General features: G+C 40.7%; 1 protein-coding gene across 10 annotated transcripts in view; it reads right to left on the bottom strand.

Annotated features, from left to right (window-relative positions):
• Window positions 1–18,529, bottom strand: part of inpp4b (inositol polyphosphate-4-phosphatase type II B) — a 177,737-nt gene that overhangs the window by 31,259 nt on the left and 127,949 nt on the right. For all 10 annotated transcript variants that reach the window (XM_088303812.1, XM_088303809.1, XM_088303810.1 and 7 more), the window contains 3 exons: window positions 15,137–15,203; window positions 10,510–10,657; window positions 2,829–2,959 (listed from right to left, as the gene is read on the bottom strand). In XM_088303812.1, the coding sequence (XP_088159938.1) occupies window positions 2,829–2,959; window positions 10,510–10,657; window positions 15,137–15,203 (346 nt within the window). The remainder of the gene's footprint in view (window positions 1–2,828; window positions 2,960–10,509; window positions 10,658–15,136; window positions 15,204–18,529) is intronic.

Below are 18,529 nucleotides of genomic sequence, written 5' to 3'. Positions count from 1 at the left end.
CATGAGTTCATTTGATCATTGTTTTTGCTTGTTATGCTTTGGAGGGCTGTTTACATGAGAGAAAATGTTGCTATTTCTTTTGTTATGACTTTTAATTGAGCCACTGACAACTAGAGTGGGCTTACTCTATTCGAACTCGGTTCCATTTTTGCCTTGTAGTTTTTCCTAAATTATCAGTGCGACACAGGGCCAACATCCCTGGAATTCAGAGATGGATTGAAGACTCAAAAAGTAAGGAGAGCTTTAGCTTGGCTGCCGCTGCATCGGCATGTGTGTCACTAAATAGTATTTATCATCTGTCATTAAAATTTGGATGGACTTGACGGATGTTTGCTGTATTAATTAGATATAAACCACCACATTTTCCAAATCTTTGTGTTGAATAGAAAAATGGCCTTTTTTTTTTAATCACTGCAGTTGAGTATTGTCCATCCATCCATTAATTATCTACCTTACCTGGGTTCGCATTGCGGAGGCATCAGCTTCAGCAGGGAAGCCCAGACTTCCGTCTACCCAGCTACGTCCCTCCCTAGAGTATCGTGCGCAGTCTATTTCATGGCATTAATCCAGAGCACGCAAATTATTTTGTAAACCACGCCTGTTGTTGCAGGAGCACTTTCAGAAAGTCAAAGGCAGAATATTTCCTCTCGCTTTTCACAAAGACAAAACATTGACTGTGTAAGACGCTCCAGGCTTTAAAAGGTTTTCAGCTGACCCTCAAAAATCTGCATTGTTATGGAAACACTGCGACAGGCCGATAAAAAAATTGCACGGTGCAGACGCATATCACACACAAATGCCATAATGCATCAGGGAACCCATCAACTGTCCTCCCGCCGATACAGCTGCTGCGGCTACGGCGGGGATCAACTGTTGTGAGGCCACTGTGGCGCTAAAACGGGTTTCAAAGTTGAGGTGAAATTACACTAGTACTACTTGGTAAACAGTAAATACAACATGTCTTCTTTTGTGCTCATTCTTTTCTATTTAAAGTTGACAGCAGAAGCACAACAATTGCTAATTGATAGAATCGGTGACTTTTTATGTCGGAGGTTGTCGCATTAATTTACGCTCATGACATGTTTGGCAGTTTTTTCAACAGATTCCCTCACTGAAGCAAGCACCTTTTTTTTTTTTTTTTCATCCAGAGCTTGCGAGTGGCAGTGGCTGCAAATGGTGTGCAGCATAGTATTGTAAAACACACACACAAAAAAAACAGCATGTATGAAGCAAAACAACGGAATCATAACCAACTAACCAGCCCAAGAAATGAAGTCAACCAAAACAAAGTTCACCAGAGAGATAAAAACAATCCAAAATAATTCGCGCAAAGAAGCCAAGCCAAGCCTGAAAACTAGATTGAGCGATATGTAAAGAGAATATAATCCAATTAAACTGATCAAAGATACAAAACCATCCATCCAACATCCCAAACCACTTATACGAGAGTATAAAAAAAAAAAATAAACCAATCGTAGGAACTTGCGATAAAGGAACTAAACCAACCCAAGGTACTAAACGAGCACGCCGGTGGAAAGGCCCTTTGGAATCGTCAGGGGAAAAAATTGTCCATTGTGGAATTCCTGCACCCCGGTTCTTGTCATCTTTACAGGTGATATTGTTTCCAAATGAAACCCTGATATATTCCGTTTGTCTTAGAATATTTAATATAACAAATAGGAAATACAAAAACTGCGGTCGAGTAGAAAGAGCAGCGGTGGGTCTCCTGTGGGATCAGGAAGCCACGCAGCCCCAAACCTTCATGAGATAATGGATTAGAAATCAGTGCCAACCGCTCCTTTCCAGGAAGAGTTGCCTATTCTAAAAGCTACGTGTTGTTATGTAATTGCATTATTATTCAGTGTCATCAGTTTTATCAGAAGAGTTAATGCGTGGGTGTGTCCTCGTGTGCCGTGAAAGCTGCAACATAAGACTCAATCTATAAAACCCAAACCAAGACAGCCAAAACTAAACAAGGCAAAGAATCGGATTTCTGAAGCTTTTATGAACCACTGAACCATTTGAAGCAATCGGTTCAAAAGGGTTTTGAAGCTTCAAAGCTTCAGTGACATCTGGTGGCGAAAAACTAGAAGTGAACTCCTCCTCCTGCACTACAACATGAACCTGGCGAACCAAAATTAAACGTACTAAAGAAATTAACCCAGACTAAAACAAACTAAATAAAACCACAGAACTACGATTAAACAACCAAAGTAAACTAAAACTGAACGTAAACCAACGAAAGGGACCAAATCAACCTAGGAAATTGAACCAACAACCCAAGAAACTAATTCAAGCAAAACCAATATCGGCAAAGCAACTAAACCAACATGTTTTCATTTGTTGTTTGGCTACACACTTCTGGCAGTGACCAGAGGAGATTACAGAGACTCTTGTTGTCATTACGCGGACATGCAAGGTTTTCATCGGCGAGCATCATCAAAGCCTGAGCATCGGAAGTGTCACCTTTGATACCAAGAAGCGATGAGTTCCAGACACGGAAAGGGAAATTTCCTCACTAGTTAATTGCTAAGCTCCGCAGGGGTCCTTGGCGAGTGTAGTACTCTTGTCTGTAAGCTGCGAAGCCGCACTGGAGGAGCCCAGCTGCATTTCAATGCGAGCGCACTGAATTCCAAGGACAAATGACGATAAGAGCAACGAAAGTTAATTTACATGTAGCGGAGAAAATCTCGCACAAAGACGTCGGAGGAAGCGGACGCTTCGGAGCCAAGGACAGGCCACGCATTTCGTTTGCCTTTGAAATGATTTGCGCTATGCGGCCTTTGTGCCCATGCAAATGAAAACAACAACATACAAATCATTCTCACCGGTAATCTTTTCCATTTCAGCCAGCGTCTCCTGGTAGGAACTGATGATGCCGCTGTATCGCGTTATCACCTCTTTTCGTAAGTTGTCCCAGTGTGGAGAAAGTTCCCCCAGCTCCTTTAGATCCTGCACCCTGCAGAGAAACACACATTTGCAAGAACCCGTGTGGTTACTCTCTGTCGGTGTTCCGTGTCTGCGTAATCCTCACACAGAACCTGAAAAAAGAAAACGCAGTTGGAACGCACTAAAAGTGGCGTTCCATCAAACTTTTCAATGAAAAAGGGAGTATAATTACAGACTAAATTTTGACGTCTTATAACCATTAGAATTATAAATCCCTTTATTGTCATTGTACTCAAGTGTGCAACGAGATTAGAGAATGTGTTCGACAATTTTTAATTACTGGATCTCCAACTAGTGCAGGTGTGCCTAATGTTATCGTATGAGAGAGAAATTCTCCCCTGCTTTCCCTGCAAACTTAACCAACCAGAATAACTTTACAAACCAAAGAAATTAGGTCAAACAATAAAACTAAAAACTAAACCCACCCCAAATAACAAACAAAATGAAACTAATCCAATCCAACGCAAAAAACATTGAAGAAAGTAGATCAACCAAAACAAAATCTCACAAAGAATTCCACCAAAACGGAACCAAGCAAAGTAACAAAACAAGACTAACCACACCAAAACTAAGCCAAAATAACACAACCAAAGAAACTTAAAACTAAACTAACCAAAACTAAATCACCCCAAAAGAACCCCCCCACCCCAAAACAACGAATCAACCAAAAACCGCACCAACAAAAGAGAATAATCAAAGAAACTAAACCAATCAGAGTAAAGGCCCGAGACCAACCAAAACAAACCAAATATACCCAATCAAGCAAAACTTAATCAACAAAAGAAACTAGACAACCGAAGAAATCCAAAATACCAATGAAATTCAACCAACCAATAGACATGGACAAATTCAAATAAAACATTTGCTTTTATTTTGGAGTTTTTACATTTAACACGTTTAATAAAATGTCATGTTTTTGAATAAAGGCATGGAAATTCAAGCATTTTTTTTTAAATTCGATTATCGATTATCAAAAATAATCCATACTTGACAAACTAACTAAACCGCTACCTCTTTAAAAAAGTAGTGTTCATGTGTGTGCGTGTGCGTGTGTATGTGTGGGTGGGAGGGACGACGACAACAACAACAAAGCCCACCCCCATAGGACAGCCTCTTGCAAGGCTTTGTCATGATTTGCATGGTAAAGGCGGAATGGGTTGGACACAACCAGTAATTTATCCTTCATTAAAATTGCAGCCATACTACATTAATAAGGGCCTTGAAAGGGCTCCAAATTAAATCCAACACAACTCGAAGCTGTGCAACAGTAATATGCGCTCATGACAATGAACGAGCCCAATTTTCTCTAATTAGGCCTCATAAATGTTGTAAGCTGTCCGTGTATCTTCAAATGAAAGGCAGAAAAAAACCTCGCCCTATTTCAATGGCCTAGCTTATCTCTATTGACATAATGTTTACAGGCAAATGGCGCTATTAGAAATCCTTCTCAGCTATGCATGCTGTGGCTTTTCCGGGAAAGAAACTAAACAGTTTCCAACCAAAGAAAGTAGTCTGATGCGATTTTGCATGATAAAAATGTCCATTGGAGGCGAGTGGGATGATTCGATGGATCAAATAGAAGAGGGACATCTGCTCGGGATGATCAGGCCGAGCGAGAGATGGCGGCAGGGAGAGATCATGTGATCGGTTAGTCTGTTTAATCAGAGTGCTATTGTCTGAGGAGGGTCAAGGTGCACAGAGATGAACAATATGCATGTTAGAAAGCTGACATTGCCAAGCTGTTGCATGCCGTTGATTAAGTAGACAATACACCTCTAAATGAATGTGGTTCGTTTTGGTCAGGAGTTGGAGCAACTTCAGGTGGAGCGCTACATTCGGCAATTTCAGACAATGAATAGCATATCCATCCATTATGCAAGCCGCTTAGCCTCAAAATACAATTTTAAAATATATGTACTTAACATTTTGCCCTGTCCAAAAAAAAAAAAGGTAAATTTTACACGCAAAGACAAATATATTTGCTTCATGGATTTGAACATAATAATAAAAATTATTACAGTGATTTACTACAATTATAATAACAATAAAGACTTTGAACATTCTAAAAATACTACTGTAATATTTAATTTTGTCAATTAATATTTTTGTGGGATTTAATGTATGTATATAAAAATAACAATCAAAAACAATTTTATTAATTGCACTATTTTTTGTGAATTGTTTTTGCTTTTATTTATTTTTTTACTTTTAAATTTACTTTAAATAAAATTTGCTTTTAGTTTTTCATTGTTTTTTTATTCTATTTTGTTTTCAAGTGAAAGCAAAAACTATGTATCTCTCAAGTTTTCTCGTTTGTTCCCATGATAGATGAATCATTTTTGCTATTTTAAGGGACCAAATAAATTTAAAATAAAATAAAACAATTGTGGAATGTGTCATAGCGTGTCAGCCATGTACAGTTACATTAAAAAGTCATCCATCCATCCATTATCTGTACCGCTTCTTCTCAGTAGGGTCGCGGGGGCTGCTGGAGGCTATCCCAGCTGTCTTCGGGCAGTAGGCGGGGGACACCCTGAACTGGCTGCCAGCCAATTGCAGGGCACACAGAGACAAACAACCATCCGCGCTCACACTCAAACCTAGGGGCAATTTAGAGTGTTCAATCGGCCTGCCATGCATGTTTTTGGAATGTGGGAGGAAACCAGAGTACCCGGAGGAAACCCACGCAGGCACGGGGAGAATATGCAAACTCCACACAGGAAGGCCGGAGCCGGGATTGAACCCACGCCCGATGCAGTCTCTCACTGTGAGGCCATCGTGCTAACCAGTCGGCCCACCGTGCCACTTTTATAAAGTACAAATAGTATAAATACCATTTGTTGGTGTTCAAATTTTCATTTAAATTGAAATTCAATGTCATGGACATCCCTTTGTGCCCTTCTCCTGATTCAAAATTGTGCCCAATGCGACCCCTCTAATGCTGTGAAAGCTCTCTGCACACTCTGGGTTGTGCCGGAAGATGTGACTACAAAAATGTCAGTCAAACCAACTGGAACATCTGAATTCTCTGATCTTCTAAATCTTTGGGGTTTTCATGTTTTTATTCAAAACAGATTCCATAGATTTTTTAAATATTTTTTATTTTGAGCCCATTGTTTTAAGGTAATTATATTACACAATGTTGCTTTAAATGCAAAAATTCAAATTGTCTGCACCAATAAATTTGAGTGCTGTATATCTTTGCCAATCACCAAATGGACTTTTGTTACTCATTCCTCATCATTGTCAAAATCGGTGATGATAATGTACTAGCGGGGAGCCCTGAACAGTTTCCTACATCTTTTATTTATGATATGAAACGTCTGATGAAGGTCACTTGGCCGTAATGGCGCTGTAAATTTAAGCGTACGGTGTCATGGAGAGCCGCGAGCTGCTGAGCAGCCGCCTTTATTTCATGCTGTGTTATTGTGCTGGCTCAATTTTAATCACATAGGGGCTTTGTGCGCCTGCTCAATAAATCCTGCGCAAAATGAAAAGTGAACTACTGGACACACTTTTGAACACAAAAAACTAAATCTAAACCAACCAAATCGAAACCAAGCACAGAAACGAAAGACACACAACCCAGCAGAACTAATTCATGCAAATAAATGACACCAAATAAAAAAACCACATAGAAGCTTAACAACCAAAAAAAGGCAATGAAACTGAACCAACTAGCAAACTAAACCAGCCCAAAAGAAATACAAAACTCACACTAAACCAACTAAATTGACTAAACCAACAAAAGTCAACTACAACGCATTTCCACAAAACTGGAAATGAGGCAAATCCTTGCGTTCTCGACACACATTACCACCGCTTATTTATTAAGGAAGCACCTCCATATTTTTTTTAACTATTAACGAGGCATCTCTTAATGAGTGGTGTGTAATTGCCACCCACGTGTATTCTTTATTTCAGAGTGACGAAGTGCTCGCTGAAAATACATGACAATACGAGGGAGCACACATCATCGCCGAATAACGTTGAAGCATTAAGTACGGTGGTCATGCTTTGGTAAACCCCGCTGTGTTCGCATGTGCTGCATTACATTGATAAGCAACTAATACACAATTTATTATCAACTCTAAATGTAGCATAAATGATCTGTGGAGGGAGCAAATCATAGTTAATCACGCTTTAGTGCTGACAAAAATAATTGAAGTCCTCCTCAATAAGGGCTCACATTAGTATTGCTAAACAGAAGCATGAATTTATTTTCGTGCACATTAGTTTTGGTGAAAGAAGGCGTGGAATTAAAGCTAGGATGAGGTACCAATAATAGCCTGATGCCTGATAGGAAATATATATATATATATATATATATATATGATTGCTTTATATAACATGGCCACAAACATGGCCGACATGCACCCACATAGTTCTCAAACATGGCTGATATGCTGCGAAATACTCTTAAAATATGGACCATTACAACATCCTAAATCAGGCGTGTCCAAACCTTTTCCTCTGAGGACTGCATACAGAAAAATAGAAGGACTTGCTTTTATTTCTTTGATTTTTTTTTTATTGATTTCCGAGAATGTAAAAAAAAAAAAAAAAAAAAGAAAAAAAATGCGTCCAATTATGTTATTGGGTTAATGGTATTTGGAAAAGCTCCACATTAATCGAAGTTTTTAGGAGTACCAGTAATAGAATTTGTGATTGGGGTATCGAAATCCCCCAACTTTTTTGACACTCACACTTCTCACGCCACCTTTTAAGAATGAAATGACTAAATAGAAATATTGATGCAGACCGAGCCAAATCCTATTTTGAGTTCATGCTGTCCAAATAAATGGAAGGCGGGCTCCAACTTGGGCGACATGCTGCAAAAGTCTCCACAATCATGGCCGTGATGGTGAAAGGTGGCAGGCTACGTGCAAAACACTCCACAAACATGACGTTGACACTCTAAACATGACTCAAAAAAATGTCAGACATTTTGTAGCGCACTCCTCAAATATGGCTGACATCAGCGATGTGACAAGCCTGTCAACATTTTGTATGAAGTTGGAATGGCCACTTCAAGAATTTTCAAAATGAGATGACGGGTTTCAGAGAAAGAAAAAAATGTCCTTTCTGGGGAATGTTTTTGTGTGAGCAAAACTGATCAAAAAAGAAAAAAAAATGCTTTCAGATTCAAATTGCCTTCATTATTTCTCAACATATCTCCTCGACTCAACACCATCAACTCCTCGTCTAATTGGCTGGAGGTTTCAGCTAAAAATATCCACCAGAAGACTCAGACGTGCAAATTTTCCAAGTAGTTCTCCAAGTCAACTTATTGAAATTTCCATGACTTGCCCTAACAAAAACAAAAACAAAAAACCCTCGATTTAAATAGAACAAATTGAACATTACTATGAGAGCAGTGCAGGTTAAGTACTTTAGACATTCTTTTTTTTCCCTTAATGCATTTGTAATGGAGGAATTTAGTGACATTTGAAGTGATCATTTCATGTTTTTTTTTTCTTTTTAGAAAATTCCACAAAGCTGGTGGCCATTTCTCACATTATGACTGACATGGTACAACACGCGACAATAACTGGTGACATGTTACAACAACAAACGCTTGATACTCCCAAAAAAAAAAAAAAAAAAAAAAACATGGCTGATATGCTTTGCTGAAAACACTTGAGTGCATTGTCCCACTAAACTGTATGCCATTACGCTATTTACTACAAATTCTGTTCAATGTTTGGATTGGACTCAAAGATGAATATTTCCGGAAAAAATGTTGTTTCAGTGAGTTGTGAAGAAGCTTGGAAAAACAAAGGCAGTCGTATGCATGATTATGGCGCAACAATACCTTTGTTCTCGTTGTGACAATCAGCGACGGCGTGTGCATGTTGCAGCGTGCGTGTGTCCTTGACGCTTGCTGTACAAATCAACCTGGCCCTCTTCTGTCACGATTAGCACCCAAATGTCTGACTGGCTCCGATTTTTCATCTTTCTTGTCATGACACGAGCAGAAGGAACTGACCGGAAACAAAGTGTGTGCGTGTGTGTGTTGGGGCGGGGGGTAGTGTGTTCTGGATAAAATGAGGTTGCCAAGGACGACAGGACAATGGCGGAATAATCCGTGGTGACAAACCCAATTCAAGTCTAAAGAAGGAAACTTGTCTGGTCTTGACCTGTCCTCATACTCATATTGGACCAGACTTGAATTTGTGCCTCAATTCTTGATGTGGTGGAACACATTTATTTTGGGACTACATGCCACAAGTGCAATATCAAAGCAAAAGAACTCCCCTCCCAATGGTAAAAACTGTCAATTGAGCACTGGCTAGTTTGTGACATTATGCCAATTACCAATTGGTGCTATTGTGTGAATGACATTGAGCTATAACTGGTGGATACCAGTTAGAAAGACTGCATGTACTGATTGGCCATTTGATGTCGATTGACCAAATATCCATGTGTGATGTAACCAACTACGGGTTGGTATCGTGGGCAGTGGCTGACCTGTCGGTCAAGGACTAGTGAATTACATACACCGACCAAGTGACGATTAAGTGTTTAACAATTGAAGGGAAATTGACCGATGACTAGTAATTGACGTAACCAAGCTAATTAGCAATTGTGCACGTAACAATTGACATCTATAATAACCATTGAATAATGAGCAACGAAACATGACCACTTAATGGCATGTACTGATTGATTACATTCAAATGATTGACACATGATTGAAAGATGACACCATGAAACTTGTTACTAGGCGTGTAATGTAAATCAAGAATCGGTTTTCCAAAAAATCTGAGTGCATACAGTCATACTCAATCGTTCCACTTTAAACTGTCCCGTCCTTAAAGTGTATGGGACATGGAAAACAAGTTACCCAAATGACTTAATAATAAGTACGAGTACAAATAATAAGATTCCAATGATTACTTTGGTAAAACAAAATGAAAAGATTTGAAAAAAGATGCAGAAAACTCAATATTTTTGTATATATATATATATATATATATATATATATATATATATATATATATATATATATATATATATATACATATATATATATAAGCGTGTCCAAAAGAGACAAAAAAACATTATTAAATTTCAATAATTTGCAAAAAAAAAAAAAAAAGGCCTCTCACATCAACACATTTTTTTTTATCTAATTGTAGGGGAGTAATCAATAATTATATTACATAGGGCATGTCTCCCCTACAGGAGGCTGCCATCTTTATGCAATTACTTCGTCACTTGAGGGACTGCCAGAAGTGACATTTTGCTTGCACCTCTGCTTAAGAAATTGGTGATTCGTTCACCACTAGATGGCACTAAATACTACACTGTACCTTTAATAGAGCAAGTGAGAAACAAGTCACAGTGTATTGGAAAAACACACAGCACCTGAGATTGGTGATCATTTGTACATTAGTCTGTAAATTAAACTTGCTTCTGTCTTACATGCTGCCGACCAATGAGAGAAGACATCGACACCATGTGGGTTTGTTGCCAGGCATTTAGGTGCGCTGAGATTTGGAAACCGAACCGAAGTTATTAGGAAATGATGCAAAAAGATCGCATGACATGTCCTACCTGCTCATGTCCTCTTCCATGTAGAGCGAGAGCAGCTGCTTGGGGATGCTGAAGGACAACGTGCACTCCTCCATTTGCTCACGCACCAGCATCCACTTGCTGTCCACTGTCTGGAACCTGTACACTTTGCATACTGGGTTGGTGAACACTGTGGAGAAGCAGGGGCATACAAATGAGGCACACGAGATGAAAAGACGACACAAAAAAAAAAAAAAAAATTGCTGGCAGACTAAATCCTTCAAAGTCAAAGGACGGATTCAATTTGATGATCAATAGCTGTGTCCTCCCGCAGATAAGCCGTTCTTCTCTTCTTTCTTGTCATAAGAAAGAGAAACATTGTCCTTACTTCCACCATTTCCATTTTAATTGCTTAGTGGCACTGCATGGGTATTGATCAATCAGTCGCAAGTTTCATAATCTCCCAGCTAGTGACACTTATGAGTGACATTTAATGATTGCTCGTCAACACCGCTCTAATGATCGACATGGACAGAACTATGAGCAATGGGGGAATGATGTAACAAGTGTCACATACATTTTCCAACGGCTCAAGAGTGCCAATTAGTGATATTGTGACTTTTGATTGACATTGGCAGAACAAAGACAAGCAAGTGGCATAATCAATTGGACTTATTACAATATTGATTGCACATTGAAAACCGCTGGGTTGTTTTCCGAACCCACTCGCTGGGTCGTTGTGGATTTTGAGACGATTGGGTTATTTTACCCAAGGTTGGGTTCATTATTTTTGGCCCAGCAGATCGAGTTGAAGGCTAGGCTTGGGTGAACTGAAGAAATGAAGCGGGTCATCATAAATAAAATTTGAATAGTAAATTAGCCAGCTAACGATCTTTAAATAAACCTCTGCCGTTAGCATCTCTCTCGCGGCGGTGTTATGCACGGACACTTTTTTTGTAATGGGGTGGGTGGCGGACGACCGAATGGGTCGGGGTCCAACAAGTTTTCTGAATAGAATTAGAATTAGAATTAGAAATCCCTTTATTGTCATTGTACTCAAGTGTGCAACGAGATTAGAGGGCTCCCCTCTCCAGTGCAATACAACAATAATACAGACAAATATATAAATTAGATGAATAAATAAGAGAGTGCAATGGCATTTAGTACTGAATAGGGTATACAAAACACATCACAATGCTGTTCTGCAAGGTAAGGGTGGTCTCGTGTGTGTGTGAGAGTTCAGAATGGAGATGGCTCTCGGAAAGAAACTGTTTGTCAGTCTATTGGTCCTCGATTTGATGCATCTGTAGCGCCTGCCAGAGGGCATCAGGTCGAACAGGTGTGAGTTTGGGTGGGTATTGTCTTTGACGATATTGAGAGCCCTGCTGAGGCACCGGGCGGTGTAGATGTCCGACAGCGAGGGGAGAGGGCAGCCAATAATCCTTTGCGCTGTTTTGACTGTCCTCTGGAGCCTCACTCTGTCCGCCTCAGTGCAGCCGCTGTACCAGGTGGAGACACAGTACGTCAGCAGGCTCTCGATGGACGAGTGGTAGAAGGCCAGCAGCAGCTTCCTGTCCAGGTTGAATTTCCTGAGGACTCTCAGGAAGTGCAGACGCTGGTGGACCTTCTTTACCACTGCTGTGGTGTTGTGTGTCCAAGAAAGGTCGTCGGAGATCTGTACTCCCAGGAACTTGAACGTGTGGACCCTCTCCACACACACGCCTTCGATGCAGAGGGGGGGCGGCACCGTCTTGTTCCTCCTGAAGTCGACGACAATCTCCTTTGTTTTTGCAGTGTTAAGGTGGCCAGAGGCCCAGCTCTGCAAGTTACTAAACCCACCAATTAGTTGTGCTGCATAATACAAAGTACAAGTGATGTGACTCAAGATAAAAGGCGGAAAGCACAGCAAGCACACTAAATCCTTCAAATGGAGAATGAAGGAAAAATTAAATTTGATGATCAATAACTGCGTCTTCCACAGATAAGCAGCCATTCAACTCCCATTTTTGTTGTCAGAAAGAGAAACATTGTCCTCACTTTCTCTATTCTCAATTTAATTCCATATTTATTGCGCAACACTCGAGTCATTTTGAAACTGCAAACTGCCTGACTTCCTTCCCATTAAGCCAATTTCCATTCCTGCACATCTTCTGCCGAGCGGCTCAAAAAGTGCAAATGTCGACGGCGTGGAGGAGCGCTAATGCTCTTATCTGCACGCTAGCAGCAGGAGGCGAGGAAGCGGCGCGCCTTGAAACGCTGTTTACCGCCGCTTTCGGCGTCCCAATGCTGCCGTCAGACAGCGAGTCAGTCAATAAGTCGGCCACTGTGAAATGTTGCGCTGACAACTGGAGGTATTGAAACACGCACGGCCGCCCTAAGTGGGAGGTGCGCTGCTTTAGTCTGTTCCCTGACGAAATATTCTTTGCTACGGTACAACGACAGACTCGGCAAGAAGATTTGATGCGTTCATGCAAATCCGTATCAAAAAAGTGTTACTCAAACAATAACTTTTCGTTTTCACAATGAGTTTTGTAAAATACAGTTATTTATTATTTAATGTTTAATTGATTTAATTGATATGTTTAATTAAATTATTTGTTATATATTGTACTGGAGTACACTGAGTACAATGACAATAAATAAAGTTGTGATTACGATTTAATATGGGATTTTTTTTTCAAGGTCCTATTTCCCGTCTGTCCTTGTATTTTATTTTTGTTTTACAGTAAAAAAAATCTACATATATTTTCTTTAAATGTATTTTTCCATAAATGTTTTTGTCTTTAAAGCATTGACCAGTGGTGAGCAGTCCGTCTGTACCGACAGAAGGTCCGTCAGCCCGTCACTGACGGAGTCCCGGTTCTCTCGCGCACTGATGACTGATGGGAACTTCGAAACACTGACAGAATAAAGCAGCGACGGAAACGATTTTCGTCCGTCACTCGAACCGAAAAGCAAAGACAACCTTCAGCAAATAATGTTTTGCGAAACACGTCGATGCGTGAGTCACCCAAAATTCTGTGTGATCATATCAGTCGCCTGCTGGCTTTCGTAATGCTAGCTTCAGACCGAATTTGAAATATTGTGATGTGCCGCGTAACTCGCGTACTTGTACGCAGTGGTGATGACTCCTCTGCCTTTGACAGAATAAAAAAACATTTGAACATCACTAGTCAATCTGGGGACCGGTGGTTAAGTGGGAATGAAGCAGAAGAATTTTCAGCCTTTGCGATTTGAAAATTGCATCTTATTATATCGCGATGTCGACAATGAATGATTAACCTGACCAGCAAATCGATGTTGACGCATCTCATGACAGACCCTCACCAGTCATTGAGCATTCTACATGTCAATAATTACAAACAGGAGCAAGCGTCATCTATCACACTAGTTTATCTTTTAACAATAGTTCATGTTTAAGCCCCGGCGCATAAATCTTTGATTAGTTTTCATTGTTTTTAACATCCATCTTCATCAACGTGTCACCATGTTGCTATTAATTCAATTAGCATCGAGGTGGCCTTTCAAAGCCGTTCAGGTAATTGGCTTTGGGGCCCAAGTATCCACTTTCATCATTTACTATTCCATTAAATGGCTGTTTTGGGCCAGAAGTGACATTTAGCGAATACCGAAAGCTGCTCCATCAGCAGTGGGGAAGTGAAATAAGAAGAGCTTTGACTGCACAAGGTCGCAACCTCCCGCTGTGTCAAAACTTCAAGGACCGTTGTCATGGAGTCGCTGTTCTTTTTTTTTTTTTGCAGTGAATCGGTGCACAAGCGAAGCCTGTTGGTTTCTTAAATTGCGGTGCAACGACAACGGGGGAAGTTCAAGGGTTAGTCTGCTTCCCCGCCGGACCTTCAAGTGTTGCTCTCCCCATTATGTTAAATCATTTGAGGACCCTCCATCTGTGCGTTGGTAGCTCAATCTACGTCTCTCACAAATGTACAGTAACACTGATTGGTGAGTTAAACCACTCAGCCACTGGTTATTATGCAGTATCACTAACTGAGGGGCGCGTCTTGTCAGACTGTGTCAGTCAGAACCTTTGACTGTTACTTTTACTCTCCATTGGTCATTCTACAGTACTGATTTGGCATTTATGTTCCTTACTAGTCATTTCCAAACATTCAGACAGCAGTACCAGTGATTGGTTGGTTCCATCAATATAATGAGTGGTACACCGTGCAATGATTGTAATATGGACGTGACTTTAACACTTTCAGTGCCGTTGATGTGAAATGTCATAACGGGAATCCTGACGAGGAGCGCCAGCAACAGCAAACGTCAACTACATTGGAGCCGGGAAAAGTCTTGGCCAGCTCTGGTTTGATCATTAAGCTGGGAACGTTTTAAAAAGAAAAATGCAAATGCAGCATTGGGTTTCTTTGGAACGAGATCACCGTGTATCAAAACAATGCTTTATGCTTGAGAACATGGCGGACCTCTGGAGATTTGATCATTATAATGTTTGTCACATTAAAAAGATTACGAAGAGTGTAACAAAAGAAAGAAAATATGACAAATTTAATAAGAGCGATGACGTAATGTACGTACACACACACACACACACACAAAATAGTGTGTCTGGCACTGAGAGGTTCTCTTTTTTGAAGGTTTAAGAGCATGATGTTGATAGGTTTAAGCAAACCGTGTTAATGCACACAAGTACCTGGTCCTGTTAGGAGGTGGTCTCTTTCGACGCAGCTGTGGGATGCCGACTCGCACACTAAGGGGCACTGCAAAGACCAAAAAAATACAATTAACACGAGTGATATGAACATATTATTTACAAAAAAATCCTGGTTGCCAACTTCCAGGCTCCATCAGAGAGCTTGCAATGCAATCACCGAACTCGGCCGCTGAGGCCTCTCTGATTGCCTCGTGCCTTGGATGATCATTGCGGCTACCATGACTGGAGCAACGATCAACTCCCCGTTGTCGCTACCCTCTTCAATGGAAACGACGAGAGGCCTTTTCACACTGCACAGTTGATGAACCCATTCATTGCGTATGTGCTGTGAGGAAGGAACACCATCTCCGACCACCCAGAGTGGCCATTTCTCGTGACATGACGTGCCCTCAAGTACAAATACGTTCAACGCTAGAGCGGCATTGTGCTGACGTCAGAACGTGCATCTAAAACGGCTATTTCAAGTGGGACCAACAATCAGACGATTCTAAAATTCTGGGAAATGTAAAACAGTTTTGAACACTCCAAATTATCCCCAGGTGTGATTGTGAGTATGTAAGGTTGCTCATCTTTGTGTGACCTGCGATTGGCTGGCAACCAGTTCAGGAAGTATCCTACTGCCCCGAAGACAGCTGGGATATGCTCCAGCACGCCCGCGACCCTCGTGAGGGGAAGCGGCTTGGATAATGGATGGATGGTGATAAGTAACTCAACATTAGTATTTCACAACACAAAAATAGCTACTCTGATATAATTAACGAATAATAATGTCACGTCATCGTTAAGGCCAATGCCCTCCCAGCATGCTTTGCGCCACCAAGGAAGAAAATATCATTTAAAATGCATGTTTTGTGTCAATTATATTTCTTCAGTCATGTTTTTGGTTGTTTGATCATTTGCTAGTATGCTATTTAATTTGCTGTTATGAGATAATTTTAGTTTCAATGTGATTAAAGTACAATTGTCTCCTACTGCTTTGTGAGCGGCACAACGTTAAAACGTTTATTTTTAGAAGTCCGTGCAGCAACCATTGCAGCGGACGGGCCCAGCGTATCTTGATATTTCACATTCGGCCTGAAATGGTGTATTGGTGCATTATACACGCAAAGCAGGCTGGGTGTGTTTCTGTCAGTGAATTGGGTCACGTGGACACTTAACCCAGTTAGGGACGATTAAAGGGACGGAAACACATTTCCGTCCTTGCTTAGTCCATACTTTTCAAAAAAGGTCCACAAAATGGGCATCCGTCCGTTCCATACCCGGGGTGGAATTGCAATTTCTGATAATTATCAAGTGTGTACACTTGCAAATTATATCAGCAACTTAGTAATTGACAGCAACTTTGACAAAGAAACATGCAAAACACTCCAGTAAAGCATTCTGGCACAACAAGTAATAGCTGATGCTAACGAGGCACTTGCCTGTCGTTACTCTCTTTTTTGGCATTGTGGCAAACAGCTGAATGAAGACCCACACAAACGCAACTGGTCTGTTCCAGTAATCTCAGTGGTGGGCGGTCAAGGCCTTCAAGGCCTTCTTTGCTGGCCTAACATAATCAAGAACTCATGATCATATTCTTCACATTGATGTCATCTTGTATCCTAGTGTTGTGTTTTTAGTAAGAGTTTTTATTGAATCAGAATTCAGCTAGCTTGTGTTGCCAGGTAGATTTCACAATACCAGGAGCACGCACTATTCGTCGGAGGCCTTCAGATACAATTGATAGACAGTTGTGATAGCCAATCAGATCATAAATTGGTTACAGTGAGCCTTCTCGTTGGCCTCACATTGTAGGTGATGAACACGTCTTGTGATTGGATACTCACTCGTGAGGGGGCAGCGCTATGCAGAATCAACACACCCAGAAGTCGTAACTGGCGACCGTTCGAAAATGTAAAATATATACTTGCTTTTTTTAAACCACAAGAGCCAAAGGAGGGAAAAGGGAGGATTTAATTGCAGATACACTCACAAGGCCATTTTCAAGACGGACCTTTCAAAAGAAGTTAGGTCGTCCAACACTCACACAGTAATGGGTAAAGTGCATTTCTGTATATTATTTATCTAGCTGTGGTGTCATAAATGATGGTAATATGAGGGAGGATTTTTTTCCAATTAGGACTTCACTGAAGGCCTACGTGTGAAATGCACAATTATTTAGTTCAGTGAATTGTTTTATTTACAAGTTGTCGATGTGCCTTCAGGATAAAGACAAGTCTGGGTCCACACACGCTGACCCAACGAAAACAAATTAATTAGGATATCCCTAGGTGTCGACCTCATGCGCACTAAACTGTGCGAAGCCAAGTGTTGCTTGCAGCCAGGCGACGATGCCCGATCTCATCTGACCTTGAAAAGGGCCGGAACAGTTTGGGGGCCACAAAAAGGATGAGTACCTCGATACTAGAGGTTCAACAGTAGCAAAATTTGGAATCCAAGCACATCCATCCATTCATTATCCAAGCCGCTTAGCCTCACTAAAAATATAAATAAATATACATTGAGTCCAGATGCTAGCCATACCCGTCTTGACAGGGCTTTATGTTTGTGATGCTCACGCAAAGAGCTGATGCATTAAGTCTGGTCTCCTCTTCACACAAATGGTGACAAGCGGCCGTTTTTCTTGCCGCATGAGTCATTGAACAAGGTTAGACAGGCAAAGCTGTCACACGAAAAGAAGCATAATGTTGGCAAGTCCTCATCTATCAGATACGCGCTACAGGGCTCGTGGCGTACGATAACGCCGAGCAACATTTCAGCGGCAAGAGGTCTCCGAAGAGGATCGAGTTGAAGAGAGGAAAGAACCCGGGGGCCACAGTTGTAAAAGAACCCCCGCCCCTGCCCCAATAGTTGTCAGCATGTCTTTCATGGGCTCACGATCAAAAGGTGATCAGAGGCTCACTCTTGTTTTTTTTTATGAGGTCACACACATGCAGTATTCATGATGGACACACACGGACATGTTCCTCCCTTCATCTTCTGTAGTGGGAATAACACACATAAGGTGACACTTTCTCAACCATTACAAAAAGCTGCCAGCAAGGATTTGATAAATGCCATTAACTCAGTCTGCATTTTTAAATGATTGAAAGCATTTTTCGGCTTTTTCATCGTAAATCTCGATAGCGCTACAATTTTCTACAAAGCTTGTGGCAGATATTTACTTGAGTAAAATCTTGGAATTTATCTATGGGGGCAGGAATAAAAGTGTATTTCAATCAAAGACTGTTTTAAATGCTTTCCTATGATCATTGAATTCCATTTTTTTCCTGCAAAACACAACTGTTGAATGATGTACCAAAGTCGTACACCAATATGGTATATTATACTAATATATATTATTATTTTTTGTAAATGCACATATTATTTTAG

The sequence above is a fragment of the Idiotropiscis lumnitzeri genome, chromosome 8, assembly GCF_059441095.1.
Source record: "Idiotropiscis lumnitzeri isolate Australia: NSW breed Sydney's pygmy pipehorse chromosome 8, RoL_Ilum_1.0, whole genome shotgun sequence".
NCBI lineage: Eukaryota > Metazoa > Chordata > Actinopteri > Syngnathiformes > Syngnathidae > Idiotropiscis > Idiotropiscis lumnitzeri.
Note: the sequence above shows the minus strand (reverse complement) of the source record. Positions and strands in the feature narration are given on the sequence as shown.